Consider the following 17,731-nt stretch of genomic DNA (forward strand, 5'->3'; position numbering starts at 1 on the left):
GTGGTTGTAGGTCTCCAGCTGCCTGATCTAGAGGCAAACTAATCAACTACACGACACTTAGGAAAATCATCTGAAAAGTGAAGGAAGAGTTCATCTCAAAGCCAGTCACTGGAGATAAGAATTAGAAAGCAGTCATCCGGGCCTCAGTCCCCATTGCTTGCTCTTTCTGGACTGCTCTCGGGCAGCCTTGTTCACATGCTGGCTCCACGTACTTACCAAGAGACAGAACTTGAGCAAGTAAGTTATCAACTTGCTAGGCCTCGGTTTCCTCGTCTGTAAAATGGGCACAATAATGAGCTAAATCTGTAGAGCGCTGAGCCCAGGGCCTGACACCTAGAAAGTACTTGATAAATATTAGCTGGTAGGGTTTATCATCATTGTTCCCCCTTATCTGTCTATCAAGCAGAGTTAGCAAGTTACATGAAGTTGTAACTTCTCAAGTAAAGAAGTTGTAGAAATGGAGCAGAGTCTCTCCACCAGGTGGAAGGAGCTGATTAAATATATCCAGTTTTCAAGTATTCTTCCCCAGGAGAAAGTGCTGGTGCCTCATGAAGATGTAGCTTTGCTCTCGGTCCTTTCTGGAGTTTCTCTTTTCTGGCTCAAGCCTGGGATTTAGCTTCTCGTCTGCTGCTGTACAGAGCTGTCCCCACTGTGCCCACTTAGTCCCGAGGAGGTCCCTGACACTCCCTCCTGTTGCTCTGACATCCCCAACTTCTGTTTCAGAGTCTGTTTTCAGTCAGTGTTCAGCTCTCCCCGCATAGAGATGGCTTCTGCCTCAGAGGGACAGCGCTCTGCTCTGTAATGCGTACAGCCCTCTGCCCTAGGACATAACTGCTGTTTAAATTCATCCCCTGTAACCTTCACCCCCTCTCTTGCACACTGACTGTCAGCTGCTCTGTGAGTCAGAGGGTGTGGGATCTTTTCCCATTTTGTCACTTGCCCTTCTTACAACCTTGGTCAGGTCTGTTAGCTCCTCAAACCTTCAGATTTATCTTCAGCAAAGTACTGTCCCCTCTGCTGATGGCTTAGGAACAATGAGGAGCCCAAGTTCCTTAGAAAAAAGATCTCATGCAGATATGACCTTTCTTCCTTTCTGCATGCATCTTGCATTGTCAGGGGGTCTGTAACTAGGAAGTCATTGATATGATCTGGGTTATTCAGAAGTCCTCATTGTTTTTGAATCTGCTGCTTACTTACCCCATCATTCAAGTTATTGGAGAAGAAAGGGGAAGAGAGACTTTCCTTTTTTTATTGATTTTATTGAAGTATAATTGATTTACAATGTTGTGTTAATTTCTGCTGTACAGCAAAGTGATTTATACATTCTTTTTCATATTCTTTTCCATTATGCTTTATCACAGGATATCAAATATAGTTCCCTGAATGTTTATCCATTCTATATATAATGGTTTGCATCTGCTAATCCCAAACACCCAAATAGCCCTCCCCCACCCCTACCCCTTGGAAGCAACAAGTCTGTTCTCTGTGTCTGTGAGTCTATTTCTGTTTCCTAAATAAGTTCATTTATGTCATATTTTAGATTCCACATATAAGTGATATCATATGGTATTTGTCTTTCTCTGTCTGACTTCACTTCCTATGATAATCTCTAGGTCCATCCGTTTTGCTGCAAATGGCATTATTTCATTCTTTTTTATGGCTGAGTAATATTCCCATTGTATATATGTATCACATCTTCTTTATCCATTCATCTGTCGATGGACATTTAGGTTGTTTCCATGTGTTGGCTATTGTAAATAGTGCTGCTTTGAACATTGGGGTGCATGTATCCTTTTGAATTATGGTTTTCTCTGGATATATGCCCAGGCATGGAATTGCTGGATCATACAGTAGCTCTATTTTTAGTTTTTTGAGGAACCTCCATACTGTTCTCCATAGTGGCTGCACCAACTTACATTCCCACCAGCAGTGTAAGAGGGTTGCCTTTTCTCCACATCCAAGAGAGACTTTCTTAAGATGTCCTATCTCTGCTCACATCACGGATGGAACGCTTCAAAATCATGTCTCCAACATAAAACTACTATAGTGGTACTTTTCCAGGTTGAAAACCAAAGTACTCTCTTGCAGGTGCGCATGTCTTACCACACAACATTCACTCTTGTGCGTTCCATTTGTCATCCCCACTTCTGTAAGCTGCTGGTGATCAAGATGGTTTCTTTTCCTTCCTTCACATCTTCTCATAGCATAGAGCAGAGCCCGCTGGCCCAGTAGGGACCCAAAAGTTTTGCCAACAATCAGTCCTTATTCCATACTGGAATCAGATCTCCAAAGATTCCTCATTTATAAAAATCTCTGTCTCTAGAAGGGGATAGTTTCATCTATCGCAGTCTCAAATGCCATGCCAGAAACATAGCAATGCTCAGGACAGTGCATGAATCTGTGCTTGTCTGATGGACCAGACCGTCTGCCTTACCGAGTGGTGGGACCACCAGTCCCCAGTGGTCCTGGGAGGAGGCTCTTTGTACAGATGTCACTGTCATTGCTAGGAATTCACTGGAGCTCTCTTACTCAGAAATAGTATTAAATAGTGTCCTAAATGAGTTCATAGTTTCTGAAAGCAACCAGCTCAGTTTGGGAGGGATTTATCTTTCACTTATGAGACTTATTTACATAGAAACTTTGTGGCTTAGATAATAGTATATAAGCACTGGTTTTAGGAGGAATGCATTTTGCCTTTGGTCTCTATGAGCGACTTACTGTTGAACATAAATTCTCTCAAAATAGACCTTTAAACATCCCCTTAAATAAGCACCGCCATCCTAGGAGTGACACGGTTTTCCTTGTAGGGACTCCAAGCCCTGCTCTAGCCACCAGCCTCCGAGCCCTTCCTCCTTTTCTGAGCTCTCCTGGCAGCCTCAGCTGCCCTCTGGCTGCCTGCCGCACATCTTCCCAGATCTGGGATAATTAGTGCTTTCCCAGTTCTGCTGATTTGTTGGTCCACAATTATGATTCATAAATAGCCTACAAACAAGAACACCAAATAATCTGAACTTCTGCCTTGGGTCTGTTCTGCCTGGCAGTGTTATAATATGATGGGGATACAGAAGAGAGCTTGGAGAGGCAGTTACTGTAAGAGTGAACAGAGTTTTCTGTGTCTCCTGCTTGAAAATCTCGCTTTCCTGCTTAGGAGGGGGCTACAGCAGAAGGCTGAGAGGATGGGGTTTGTAAACTGTATTTTGTAAACAAGCAGAATCATTGTGTTAGCATCCAAAACTTCTTAGGAGCATACTCTCAAAATGACACGAGCCATTAGACCTCTCATTTCACTGGAGAAGATGCTGAGACCTAGAAAAGTCGGGTGGTTTACACCAAGTCATTCTTTAGGCATTGTTTTGTTTGGGGGCAGTATTTAAAATTATCTAAGGGCCTAAGATATGGAAGCAAGCTGAGTGCCCATCAACAGATGGATGGATAAAGATGATGTGGTGTGTGTCTATACACACACACACATACATACACATACAATGGAATATTATTTAGCTATAAAAAAGAATGAAAATCTGCCATTTGCAACACCATGGGTGGATCCAGAGAGTATTATGCTTAGTGGAATAAGTCAGACAGAGAAAGACAAATACTCTGTGTTATCACTTATATGTGAAATCTAAAAAATAAAACAACTGAAGGAATATAACAAAACAGAAACAGACTCACAGATATTGAGAACAAACTGGTGATAACCAATGGGGAGAAGGAAGTGGGGAGGGTCAAGTTAGGGGTATGGGATTAAGAGACACAAACTAGTGCTTCCCTGGTGGCGCAGTGGTTGAGAGTCCGCCTGCCGATGCAGGGGACACGGGTTCGTGCCCCGGTCTGGGAAGATCCCACATGCCGTGGAGCGGCTGGGCCCGTGAGCCATGGCCGCTGAGCCTGAGCGTCCGGAGCCTGTGCTCCGCAACGGGAGAGGCCACAGCAGTGAGAGGCCCGCATACCGCAAAAAAAAAAAAAAAAAAAAAAAAAAAAAAAGACACAAACTACTATGTATCAAAGAGATAAGCAACGAGGATATATTATTGTACAGCACAGGGAAATATAGCCATTGTTTTGTAATAACTTTAAATAGAGTACAGTCAATTAAAATATTGAATCACTATGTTGTACACCTGAAACTAATATATTGGAAATCAACTGTACCTCAAAAATATATATATATATCTCCAGAGAGAAATAAAATAAAATAAAATTACCCAGGGCCTAAAATCAATTTTAGCTAAGGCATGGATAAAGAATTTCACTTTTTCTCTTATTGGTTTTACTTTTCCAGCTGACATTTATTTATGTCTTAAGAAGAATTTTACCTAGATGATTGTTTTTTTTCAACAAATCATTTTGAACCAGACTCACTTTTCTTTCCCACATACCAAGGGCAGCCGTAAACTCCATGTGACTTCCCGTTGTTGAGTTTATGTGCCAGGAAGAAAGAAAAGGACGCCGTCCCATCTTTCCGTCTTTCCTGCTGGGAGGAAGCAAAGGCTCCGCTTCCTCCCCGCTTCCCAGGACGGTCCCGCGGGCTGACCAGGCTCTCTCACCGTTCTGCAGGCTTTGTGCCCATATGCTCTCTGGGCCTGTCTCAGATCGGACGCATGAATCTCGGGATGGACGCCAGCACCTTCAAGTTTTATACCATGTGCGGCCTCCAAGAGGGCTTTGAGCCTTTTGCTGTCAACATGAACCGCGATGTGGCCATGTGGTTCAGCAAGCGCCTCCCGACATTTGTCAACGTGCCCAAGGATCATCCGCAGATAGAGGTAATGCTGCACGTTGCGGGGACCCTGGCAGGCCGGGGGGACCAAGGCCCTGAACTCCCGCCGAGGCTTCTGTCCCCAGGTGGCGCTTGCCTAAGTCCACGCCCTGGCTGCCCCTACCCCGGTCACCTCCTCGCTGGCCCTCAGAGCTGTCGTTGCAGGTACCTTAGTTGGGGCAGCTGAGTGGCATCTTACAAGTGGTGAACACCTTGCAGATCCATCCCCAAACCTTTGGGCCACAATGTTTTCTCCAGACATTCCTATACCGGTATTATAGCAATACAGTATCCAGAGACCTTCAATGTTGTTTTCCTAAAAAAGTTCAGTACCTGCGCTCAGGATCATGTGTTCCAAACATGGTTCTCCTCTGCTCATAACTTGATGGCTTTTAGGCTTTGTTCAATTCCTGCAGAACCGTCTGCAGGTTTTTAAGTGGAGGTATAGTAGTTGATTATGATGCTCCCACCTTGTCGGGGGAGCAGAGAGGCAGAGAAGCCAAATATTGTAAGGAGACTGATTTGGATTCTGGTTCTACATCTGCTTGCCTCTGTATCGCCCAGCCCCACTGTGGTTTTTTCATGGCGTAGGGGTGGGACGGGAGCTGATGGGATGTCAGACAAGTCAGCTCCACCGAAGCGTTAGATTCAATGGCTTGATTCCCCCAGACTGTAAGTCCCCTTCACTCCCTGCCCAGTTTGAATTCAGCAAAGTATCAATTCTTCATCCTCCGCTTTTCCCCACGGTCTTAAATAGTAGAGACTTTAATTTCTCTGATTCCTACCTGGCCATTACTTTAGAAATCTTTTTGGAGGTCATGAACCCCTTTGACAAACTGATAGAATCTAGAGACCCTCCACTTAGCAAAATATACAAACCACACAAAAATATGTAAGCGTACTCACGGACCGCAGGATAGGAACTATTGTCTAGAATGCAGGGAGAAATGCTCAGATCGTAACAAAATTATTATTGTAAGTCTGTTTACTTCCTCTGCTCTTCCCTCCCACCCCCCCTCACCCCTCCACACACACACACACACACACACACACACACACACACACACACACACACACACACACACACACACTTCAAAAATCCAGTTTTGATCTTTCTTCGTCCATTGCATCCCCTGCAGTGCTTGTGCCCTGGAGCTGGGAATTTCCTCAGTATGTAGAGGAGTTTCCAGGAGCTTCTGCGCTCAGGCTGTAACTGTGGTAAAGGTGGGAAAGGCGCTGGGTGGGAGACAGTGCCCCCAAGGAAACTCTGATGTCTCGTCTTGAGCTTTGGGCTTTCTGGTGCCTTCTCCCTTAGATGTTCTCATGCCCACTGACAGGGGAAACCTCTGGAAAGATTTTCTCCTTTAGCCACTTGTCACCTTCCTGAAAGGTCAGCATCAGCAAATCCAACACTGCATTACCCCCCTGCCTGGCACCCTTGACCTTGCAGAAAGCCCAGTGAGCATTTTTAGATCCCTAATTTAGATCCCTCATTTTCCCAGCCAGAGGCAGGTCTGTGTGATATTTTATAGGGCACGGTCCGCGTAAGGATGAGTGTAATGGTTCGTTATCACTCGGGACACCCTTTGTAGTTCTCATAAAGCCTTGACGTAAGTAGCCAGTGAGGGGAGGAGGGGTGGGTCAGAGTCAGGCTGTGTCAGACTGTGGCATTTCCAGGTGGTGAGGATCGATGGCACCATGGACAGCCCTCCGTGCCTCAAGGTGATCCACAAGACGTTCGGCACGCAGAACGGCAACGCCACCATGATCTACTGCCGCCTGAGCGTGCCGGTGGAGTGCCACTCCTCCTTCAGTCACAGCCCGTGTCTGGACAGTGACGCTTTCCAGAAAAGGTGAGGGAGGAGCCTCCAGCTCTCAGAGGTGCTCAGCCTGTCTGTTGCAAAGTCGGCTTTCTGTCTGTCTCCTTCTCCCTCTACCTCGGCACAACTCACAGGACTCCTCTGTGAGGAGGGTTCCCTCTGCTTTCAGTCAGGAAGAAATGAGGATGGGTGTGCACACAAGTGCATGCCCGTGCACATGTGTGCGTGTGCAGCGTATAATTAGGGGACCAATCAAGCTTAACTGGGTCACATCCAGTGAACAAGTTTCTGTTCTTCCCAAGCTGTCTGAGTCCCTAGCCTCCTTGCAACCTATAATTCGTATGTTTTTGGAGTAAAAAGAATGTAAATGCATGAGAGGTGCAATTGTGGTTGCCTTTGTGTGAAATTAGAAGCTTCTGTAGGCAAATACTGCCTTCTTTGCATAACTATGGCCAGTGTCCAGCCCAGCAGCTGTGTGACTTCCTGCTTCCTGATAGGGAATATATTCCTTGCTATCTTTCTTCCCTTCGTCTATTTTTTATTGTTGATGTATATCTGGTCCAGGTTTCCTCTAGAGTTTTACTATCTACCAAGCTTTAAACAAGCAAAGCTGCTTAAGAGAACAGGTTAATGTATTCCAAGGTATCCCTGCCTACATTATTAGCGTCTCCCAACCTCCCCCTAGCTCTAACTTACACCTGGGCCGAGAGCCAAGAGTTGGAAGGAACAGCCCTGCCTGGTGGTATCAGGTTGAAAATGAACAAGTCCCAAGACCAGTCAGGATCACTCATGTATAGGAAAGAGCCAGCTTCTTAAACTTGCTTTCATCATTAAAGGTAGATCAGTTGCCTGTCAGACTTGTGGGCTTCTCTATAGACCTGAAGAACTAAAACATGGATTTCTTCCCCCCAGGAAACAGATGCAAGAAATACTCTCTCATACAACAACAGTAAGTAAATGTGCTCAATTATGGTTTTAATTATTTGATTCTTTGCTGTGCCTGGTAATATGGCCCCTACAGCAAAGATCTGTCTAGAGATCCTCTTTAATTGCCAATTACTCTGTCTTTTAATATCCTTCTTGATGCTTCCAGAACGTATCTATGGCATTTCTCAAGTGGGGGAAAGAGAAACAGTTATTCAGTGCAAAACAGAACTCTACCTGGAGCAGCTAATTGGGCGTCATTGTGTAATTGGTGCCTATTTGCCACCAGGGACCCAGCACTGCCTTTCTGATTGAAATGAACATCAGTTGGGGGAGAAAGGGGGGACTCTTAATGTAATCCTTTTGTTTGCTCTTTTATGTAAACTTCTATGAATCAATTCTCCCGTCTCTCTGAGCAGTGCCAGGAATAATGTTGAAAGCAGGCAAATGAGAAAAAGGAGCAGGGAGCCAGCCCAGAAGATGGAGGCTGCCTTGGGTTCTTTTCCTTCAAGCTAGGCAGTGGTCAGAAAGCAATGCTTCTTAATTTCTTTCTTTCTCTCATCCTTCTTTAGCACCTGACCAAAACACACACACACACACACACACACACACACACACACACACACACACACACACAAATTCCTCTGGAAGAAATGCATGTCACCCTTTCTATAAAGTTATCCTGCAACCCCAAGTTCGTAGGTTAACTATCAAGAGTATGATTCTCGCAGCGGCACGTCACACACTTACTATGTGCAGGACACTTCACGGAGCACATTGTATCACCTTCCTTCTTAAGTTCCACGGCAACCCCAGGAGATGAACAATATCATGCGCTCTGAGGCACAGAGAGGACAAATGACTTGTCCAAGGTCACATGATTAATAGCTGCCAGAGCCACGATGCCAGCACAAGTGTGTCTGGCTGACCCTTTTCCAATCAAAAAGTAGGACAGACTACACATAAAAGGACTTCATTTGCACTACTGACACTATGTATAAAATAGATAACTAGTGAGAACCTACCGTATAGCTCGGGGAACTCTACTCAGGGAACTCAGTGCTCTGTGGTGACCTAAATGGGAAGGAAATCCAAAACAGAGGGGATATATGTATACGTATGGCTGATTCACTTTGCTGTGCGGTAGAAACTCACACAATATTGTAAAGCAACCGTACTCCAATAAAAATTTTTAAAAAAATAAAATAGACGCAAAATAGAAAAAAAGAATAAATGTGCTCGTTTCATAAAGAAAATGATGAAGCAGTCACTTACCTCAGTGCTTTAGTTGTTATGATAACACAGTGATACAATTCACAAGTTGTTACAATGCCCAAGAATGGCTTTAATTTTCAGCCCTGCCTGTCAACTGAGTCTGATGACCACACAAAGCACGTTTGGCCACATTGTGGGCTTTTTCTTTTGTAGCATCTTTTTCAAGACTTAAAAAAACTTAGACTTCCTGCAGAATTGGAAAGTGTAGCCTGGGTTCTCTAACGCCCGGCCCCCAGGGCAATTTCATGGCTCTTCCCTCTGAGGGCAAAGGTGTGCCTGGCTCTCCCTAGCAGCCCTGGTACCCAGAAGAGGGTTAGGGTTCTGTGCTGACCATTCTGAGTGGCTGCCCCTGATCTCGGCAGCAGCATCTTCTGGGCAGTGAGTGGGTGGTATATTAGATGCCTGATTTTTTAGGCTAAAGCACAACAGAAAAGGAAAAAATAAGGAAACCAGATTCTCTCATCAACTCTTCACCCAGTCCAGAGTGTAGTGCAGTACACCCCCAGAACAGTGTGTGCTTTTCAAGAAAAGGGAGTCAAGGGGGCTGCTGCATAATTTCTGCCTCTTGAGCCCGCTCCCCGCAACAGGGGCGGGGGTCACTCACGCCCCCCTGTGGTCTCTCCCCAGCAGTGCTACTACGCAATTCGCATCTTTGCTGGACAGGATCCCTCCTGCGTCTGGGTCGGATGGGTGACTCCCGACTATCATTTGTACAGTGAAAAGTTTGACTTGAATAAAAACTGTACCGTGACTGTTACTCTGGGGGACGAAAGAGGCCGGGTCCACGAAAGGTAAGAGGACTCCTGAGGGGCAGGGTTGGCCCTCCCCCAGCGGTCTTTTTCCCTTCCCCTCACACCCCAAAGAAGGAAATATCAGCCTCTATTATAAAGGGAGAATGAAGCACAGGCTTAAAATCCTTAAGTAAATGGCGGGGGTGGGGGAGGACTATGGTGGGAGAAGCGTTATTAGCCAAAATAAAGGGCACTTTCATCACATGTATAAAACATGACCCAGGGATGGGAGATACAGATGGACAGTAGGGAAGCCTGGGCTCCCTCTCAGACTCCGTGATTTCTAGGCAAGCCCCAATTTCTACAACATAAGAACAAGACAGAGAAAACTCGCTGGGTGCTTGAGGGAAGTCAGTTGCAGAAAAGAAGACGATGTACCACATCACACAGCAACTGATAACTCAGAACTTCTCATCCCAAAAGTTTGTAATGGCTGAAAGCATAAAGAACATAAAACAGACATGGCAAATTTATAAATAATAACCACTGAATAGAAATTAGGGATTTCAAGGAAAATGTTTTAGGCACACCCATCCCCTCCCACTGGTCCATTGGTACTACCACCAAGGAAGGATCTTTAGCCAGTGATGCCCCAGAAATGAACCAGCAGACCATGCCTTATTTCCACCTAAGTGAGATACTAGAGTCCTTGCCCATATGGCAGGCTTGTATAGAAATGTAATAAGTTGTTTCTCATGATAACTTTATCCCTACAAAGTCAGGAATGTTTTGCTCTTCAGATGCTACTGGCTCATCAGAGGCCAATGGCCCGAGTTCAGGCACAATTGCTGTTTTCTGGGGGACCATTGTTGGTGGGTGGTTAAGAGTACAGACTTTGGAAGCAAACCGCCTGCGTTTTAAACTGGGTTCCAGTACTTACTAGAGGTGTGACTTTGGACCTGTTACTTAACCTCCCTGGGTCTAAATTTCCTTATTTATAAAATGAGAATAATAGTTCTAATCTCACAGAGTGTTATGAGGATTAAGTGAGATGATACATAGATAAGAGCCTACAACAGTGCCTCAACTCAAGTACTCAATAAACAGCACTCTTATTACCATTACTGAATGTTCATCATGTTATGAGACCCAGCGTAGATGCTATAACCAGATGCAGCATCTGGTTTGGTTTAAAGGAAAGTATGCGAAAGCAGTTGACCGCTCCAGACTTTGCTCTTCAGCCAGAAGAACAAAAAGCACAGTCTCGTCCCAGCTGGGTCTGTTGCTCCCGTTTGCTCGCTCTGCCATGCCAGACTGATTATTTTATTTATCTGAGCCTCAGTGACCACATTCATTGTGAAAATGAACTGACACATCGGCACCTAGCGTAAGACCCAGTAGACAGCAGGTGCTCAGTAACTCTTAGTTCTTTGTCTTGTGCGATAAGTAAACACAGGATCGATTTTCGGATGTTTTCAGGCATTTCAAACATGGACCCTTTGAAATATGACCAAAGTGTGGCACTTGACACTCCTGCGGCTTCTGTACCTTATTAATTGAATTCTGTAGTCATTAGTGTACTTCGTACTTTAATCACTGAAAAGAAGTAATGACATCGCCACAGTTTGACCTTAGTGGAAATCTAGCAATGGCTATAACTCTTTGGAATGAGCAATTTGCACTGGCCCTGCCTGTGGGCATTCACCCTGAGAAACCAGCCTGACTGGTGCCTCAGAGGAGGGTCGAGGGGAGGAGGTGAAGGAATGCTTACAAACGGGATTTCTAGTTGTCTGGGAAAGTGCTGGGCTTCTAGAACCGGAAAAAAACTGGGAGAATTCTAATCAAACTCTGGGCTTTCCAAGGCCAGATCAGATTGACCTTAGGAAGTTTAAAGGGGCTGCTGTAGCATCCCGTATAGAGTCACTCTCTCCTTCAGCCTGAGACAAATCACTTGGTGTTACTTTAAGCAACTGGGTCCCTCAGATGAGCCACACCAGGACTGGGCTTAGGAAGAGACATACCAGCTGCCTCCTGCCCGCAGCCATCGTGAGGGGCTCTGGGGATCCACATAGCACTTCTCCAAAGCCCACCCAGGGTATGAAATCTTACCATTAAAAAAACAGGCTTTGGGGCTTCCCTGGTGGCGCAGTGGTTGGGAGTCCGCCTGCCGATGCAGGGGACACGGGTTCGTGCCCCGGTCCGGGAAGATCCCACATGCCGCGGAGCAGCTGGGCCCGTGAGCCATGGCCGCTGAGCCTGCGCATCCGGAGCCTGTGCTCCACAACGGGAGAGGCCACAACAGTGAGAGGCCCGCGTACCGCAAAAAATAAAAAACAAGCTTTGGAGTTGAAAGGCTTTTTAGTTATTATAGTTGGCTTTTAAAGCTAAATGCCTACGGTGGAGTTTTCTTTCTGGGGGGTGGTAGCCAGCTAGCTGAGAAAGGGACCCAGGTTGGTAGGTGGTGAAGAGTGCAGGGGGTAGGGCTCCAGGGGGCTGGGGTGGGGGTGGGGGGGTAGTACAGATCAGGAGGTGGGAGGCCATCAGAGACTAACTTTATCTACTTTGCAAGTCTTCCTGGGGCCCAGGCCTGCCATCCTAGGGAATGTGGGCCTGAGTTCTCAAGTGTCAAATGGCCTTTTGCCCTGGCACTGAAATGGAACTGAGGACACAGAGTTTTTGTTCCTGCCTCTTATACCAAATTCCTCTCTAAGTCCGCCTGAGGTAGTCATCCTCTCTGCACATTTATCTCCCACTTCTAAGGTGGGAATACTACCGTCCCCATCATCTGTTTCAGAAACATGAATGGATGATGGGCCAGGAAACAACTTGCCTGAACCCTCTGCTCTGTGAAGCAGATAGAGTGCCACATTCCTAAACTGAGTGAATTCATTTAAGGAAAAAAAGTTATTCGGGGATGATTGGAAAGCTTCATTGGAAGCTTTGGGGGCATTTCAATCCTGAGTCTTGATTCCAAACCGCCCCCAGTCCAGATTCTGTGCCTTTTCCTCTCTCTGGCTCCTAGTGTGAAGCGCAGCAACTGCTACATGGTCTGGGGTGGGGACATCGTGGCCACGTCCCAAAGAGCAAGTCGCAGCAACGTGGACCTAGAGATCGGCTGCCTCGTGGATCTGGCAATGGGCATGTTGTCCTTCTCGGCCAACGGGAGGGAACTCGGCACCTGCTACCAGGTAGGGGCGGCTCCTGGGGCCGTGACAGCAGCATCCCCGGCCTGGTGCTCAGGGCACAGCTCGTCAGTCTTCTCCATAGGTGGCATCCCCACCACAGCACATGGAGTTGATGTACCCACGTGGTCCTGTGCCGTCTAGGAAGACAAGAGTAAAGTGACTTCCTTTTGTTCAGAGAGGGAAAGATCTCATTTATTGGTTGATCAGAAATGCTGGTCATCCTTGTAGAAGATGAGAAGGCTTTTCCTTGGTGATGGGCTCTAAAAGGTTATTTGTTGGTTCCATCGGTATTTCTTGTGCGACTTTCATGTTACCTACACTATATAAGATGCAAAGTTTAAAAGGTCAACAGAGATACTCCTCACTTTAAGAAACTTCTGTTCTCAAAATATAGACCTATAAAAACTGATTGATCTGCCAGGGGAGTATTCCCTTTGCAATAAAAGGTTATTCTCATTCACTATGGCTTCTTTACAGGGTGCTTTAAAATGCATTTACATAAATAATTTTTCTCTTTCATTGACTATGAACTTCGACAGAACTACTTGAGGAAGCCATTAATTACACCCACGTAGGTTTACCCGTCATTAACCACAAGAAGCCTAATCTCCTTTAAGCTTCATCTCTGATGGCCAAGTAAGCTTGGGAAATGCCACAAATTATATCTTCCTTTGGAAGTTTCGCAGTGAGTGTTAGTACAGGAAAACTTTAAGGAATGCTTCAGAAAGAAACCTAGCCAAGCATTTCTCATATTATTTAACCAAGAAGAGCTTTTTTTTTTTTTTTTAACAATTAGTAATCTTCTATAAGCCTGGAGTTCTACAGAGCATACTGTGAGACAGGCTAAGTTAGGAAGTCACATTTCCTTCTTGACACTCCAAGGGTAGAATGCAGAGCCTCATGTACGTGTGGATAGAGTGTTATCCGAGTTCAGAGAAGGAAGAGCCTGCTTCCATTGAGAGTGATCAAGAAAAGGTTTATTACAGAGAAATCTTGATTTTGAAACAAAGAATTCTTCCAGGGGGAGAGAGAGGAGTGTACTAGATTGAGAGAACGGCACAAGAAGCGTAATGGAGACGGGGGCATAGTGTATGTTTGAGGAACGATGGACAGAATAGAATGGGTTATGGTTCATAGTCACAAATTTGGAAAGGTAGGGAGGTATTAGGAAGAAATGTGGAACTCCTGAAGAGTTCTGACCAGGTCAGTGGCAGGCAGCGTCCAGAGAAGCTTACCCAGCTACAACGGACTGTAAACATCCGGCTCCTGTGTAAGGGGCTAAAATCCCAGATTCCAGAATCAGCCCCAGGTTACAGCCTCTGGGCTGAAAAGCCCCTTGGCAGCAAGTGTCTGAAATGTTAGGTGACCAAAATCAGATGGGCAGAGCCCTTCCTGGGGGCCAGGGATGGCCTGCTGGTGTGGCGGTCCTCTCCAGGACCTCCTGCAGTGGGTAGCCCCCTGCACACCTCCTCTTCCTCCTGGGAAGAGGTGGAATCATCACTACCACCCAGCAACCGGGACCCCACCAGCCGCTCCCAGGAAGAGGCCTCCGCACAGCCAGGCTTTGAAGTATTCTTCCGGTACTTTCTCGTGATTCCATGTTCCCTTCCCCACCAGTACCGAGAGCAGGCTTGTGTACATTACTGCCATCCTTCAGAATCCATTAGCTTTTCCCCATTAACTTTTGAAATGAGTTTGACTGAAGGGTTCTCCCTGAGCTACAGAGAGCTCCAAAGCATCTAATCACTTTTAAGGTCCCTAAATAAATAAATAAATAGCCCATGGCATCTGCAGCAGCAGTGACTTGCCTGCTTCAGGAAACAGCCCACGACGGTGAGAAGATGTTACAACAAAGAGCAGAACACATTTGTACCCCATCTTTCACCCATGACACTGGGCTGGTCAGCTGTCTGAGCTGCATGTTGACACCCGCACCCCAGGATGCCTGGCGTGACTCCATATGCGTACAGATCCTGATGACTCTGCTCAGGGGTCCAAACCCACTCCCACCCTGAGGTGGGAACGGGGAGGAGGTCACGACTCTAAGCACGGACCCTCGGGAGGCTCATACCCACCCAGCCCCCTTCTCATTCCCGTGAGACAGTAACGTGTCCAGCCATGCGTCTGGGCTCCCAGCAGTGGGATAATTGTTATTCTGCTGCTGTAGCCATTTTCATTTTTCAGTCATCTCAAGAGGAGCAGGGCAGCAATATTTATATACTGGCTTTCCATTCAGAAAGGACCAGTAACCAAAATAATGAGAGGAGGGTTCTCTCAAACAATGTTTCTAGACCTCCCCGTTAAATACTGCTACGCGATTTGAAAAGCTTTTTCTGTCTCACTTAATGTAATCATGGGAGAAATGAGAAATAAAATGTATGTACAGGAGATACTCCTCAGTTGCTGCCACTCCAGCCATACTGCTCCGAGAGCAGAGCCAGCCGTGAGATTCCGATTTACGAGAGGGGTTACCCTTCAATTCAGGCTAGTTCCTATGCCCTGACCTTCACACGTGATTAGAAATAGAATGTCTGTCACTGCAAAGACAAAACATAGCAGCCAGTGATAAAAGGTACCTTAAACACAAAGGGAAGAAAGTCCGTGGCACTTTGTGGCAGCCTCAAGTCTGGGCTCACTGCATATTCCATTAGAAGGCAGCCTCCCCTTCCAGAATGTAAGCTCCTTGAGGGGAGAGGCCATCTCTCAGGTTCACTGCTGCATCCCCTAACACATGAGACGGTACCTGGTACCTAGTGAGTGCTTGCTAAGTATTATCAAACTGACCAACTCGGCTGGGAAGCCACTAGTTTCTTCATTGCTGCCTAACAAGTTACCACAAAATTAGCAGCTTAAAACAGCATCCATGTATCATTTCATAGTTCTGTAGATTTGACTGGGTTCCCTGCCCAGGTTCTCACAAGGCTGGAAATCAAGGTGTCGGCTGGAATGAGCCGTCTCTGTCCTGAGGCTCTGGGTAGCATCCCCTGCAAGCTCCTTCACGTCGTCGGCAGGATCCAGTTGTGGTTGTAGGCTGAGGTTCCAAAGTCCCCATTTTCTTGCTGGCCAACCCCTCTCTGCTTCCAGAGGTGCCCACATTCCCTCTCACGTGGCCCCTTCCATCTTCAAAGCCAACAAGGGCGCATCTGGTTCTTCTCGGGCTTCAAGACTCTCTCTGATTTTCCCTTCTGCCCCCAGCAGGAGAAAACGCCTGCTTTTTTAAGGGCTCGTGCAATTGGATTAGGCCCACAAGGATATTCTGTCTATCTTAAGGTCAGCTGGCCAGTAGCCTCACTAACATCTGCAGAAACCCTTTTGCCCTGTGACATACACGATCGGGGGACTAACCCCAGGGGTCAGGAGGGCCGTCTAGTATTCCACTTACCACACCACCAGTTGCAGTTTCTCTCCTTATGTACACCCATCAGGAGCCCACCCTTGTGTGTTCTTGTTATTTTAGTGATTGAAGGGACGTTTTCATTGTTCATCGTGGTGGGAGTGTACTCTGCACGGTAGAAATAAACCCATCCCAGGGCACCCATCCTAGATGCTTTCAAGGACCTCCTCTCTGCAAGGAGATTTGAGGAGGGCCCTGGCATTTGACTGGGTAGTTTATGAAGTTTGCAGGGGCAATTCCTGAGGGACCTAAAAAGGTACCACCCTCTTCAGCCTGTCGCTCCCTATACTGGTACAATTTAGCTCAGCAAAGAAAACCTCTGGCTGAATGCATTTCTCTCTCTCTTCACCTGGCTGGTCCAGGTGAAGTTTTCTCAGCTGCCAGCCCTCTGCTTGCTTCAAGTTCACACATTTTTCTAGATGTTACCTGTTGGGTATTTGAGAAATCTGGGGCCAGACCAGAGATGAGTCTTGCCTTGTGGCCAAAGTCACACAGCATCAAATCAGAATTTCCCATATGTGTCTCTCACCCATAAACCCAGATCCTGGCACAAAGAAGGTACGTGATAGGCACTAAATGATTGTTGAATGTCCTTACCAAAGCTTATTTCAGACGTAGCCTAGGCAGTTCTAGCAGCCCTCTCCCTACCTGTTGGTTTTACTGGCATCATCCCTTCACATCACCCATGGGTACCTGAAGCATCAGGTAAAAGCAAATGTTTGATCTGAAACGTAAGCCTACTACAGTGTGCTCAGATGACATGTGCTGGGTGCACGCCTGGGGTCTAAGCAGTCTGGCCTCTTCATCGTGAGCCGACGATAGCACTGGACCAGGCAATCTTTTAAGTCACTTCCAGCCATAAAAATGTATGTTTATAATTCTTATGTCTAAATGCATTGAGGAAGTTCATTATTTACAAGAAACCAGTAACAAATAACCCGGCAGAAAGGAAAACTGCTCTATTCGTTTTCTATCGCCTGATAAATTGCCACAAACTCAGTGACTTAAAGGCACTCACTTATTGTCCCACAGTGTCCACGGGCCAGGAGTCAGGGCACAGCTTAGCTGGGTCCTCTGCTCAGCGTCACACAAGGCTGTGGTCAAGGTGTCAGCCAGGCTGCATTCCTTTCTGGAGCTCGGGGTCCTTTTCTGAGCTCACATGGTTGTGGGCAGAATTCATTTGCTTACATCTGTAGAACTAGGGCTCCATTTCTTGCTGGCTGAAGCCAGGGGCCAGCCACTCTCAGCCCCATGAGACCCCCCCCCCCGGAACTCCTGTCACATGGCCCTCTGGCAACGTAGCAGTTTACTTCTCCGAGGCTATCTGGACCACCTTCCTCTCCCATCTGCTGAGATGGAGTCTTCTACAATGTAACCCAATCAAGGGCATGACAGTCGCTTTTTGCCATATGCTGTTTGCTGGAAAGAAGGCACAGGTTCTAGGAGAGGGGATTGTACAAGAGGGTGACTCATTGGGGGACACTTTTAGGGTATGTTCCCAATACCTAGCAGCCCCTAATGTGACGGGTCGGGAGAGTTGCAAGAATCTCCTAATGTCTGAATTTGCTTAAAGGCAAAGGACTTTAGTTGGTGGAATTAAAGTTCCATTTCTTCTGCCGTGGTCCTCCGAGTCTGATCAA

At 46.6% G+C, this 17,731-nt stretch overlaps 1 protein-coding gene across 2 annotated transcripts in view; it reads left to right on the forward strand.

The window, feature by feature from the left end:
* Positions 1-17,731, forward strand: part of RYR3 (ryanodine receptor 3) — a 555,614-nt gene that overhangs the window by 347,790 nt on the left and 190,093 nt on the right. For both annotated transcript variants that reach the window (XM_049705467.1, XM_049705468.1), the window contains exons 28-32: positions 4,561-4,769; positions 6,440-6,615; positions 7,495-7,531; positions 9,409-9,572; positions 12,535-12,700. In XM_049705467.1, coding sequence (XP_049561424.1) covers positions 4,561-4,769; positions 6,440-6,615; positions 7,495-7,531; positions 9,409-9,572; positions 12,535-12,700 — 752 coding nt within the window. The remainder of the gene's footprint in view (positions 1-4,560; positions 4,770-6,439; positions 6,616-7,494; positions 7,532-9,408; positions 9,573-12,534; positions 12,701-17,731) is intronic.

The sequence above is a fragment of the Orcinus orca genome, chromosome 2, assembly GCF_937001465.1.
Source record: "Orcinus orca chromosome 2, mOrcOrc1.1, whole genome shotgun sequence".
Classification (NCBI taxonomy): domain Eukaryota; kingdom Metazoa; phylum Chordata; class Mammalia; order Artiodactyla; family Delphinidae; genus Orcinus; species Orcinus orca.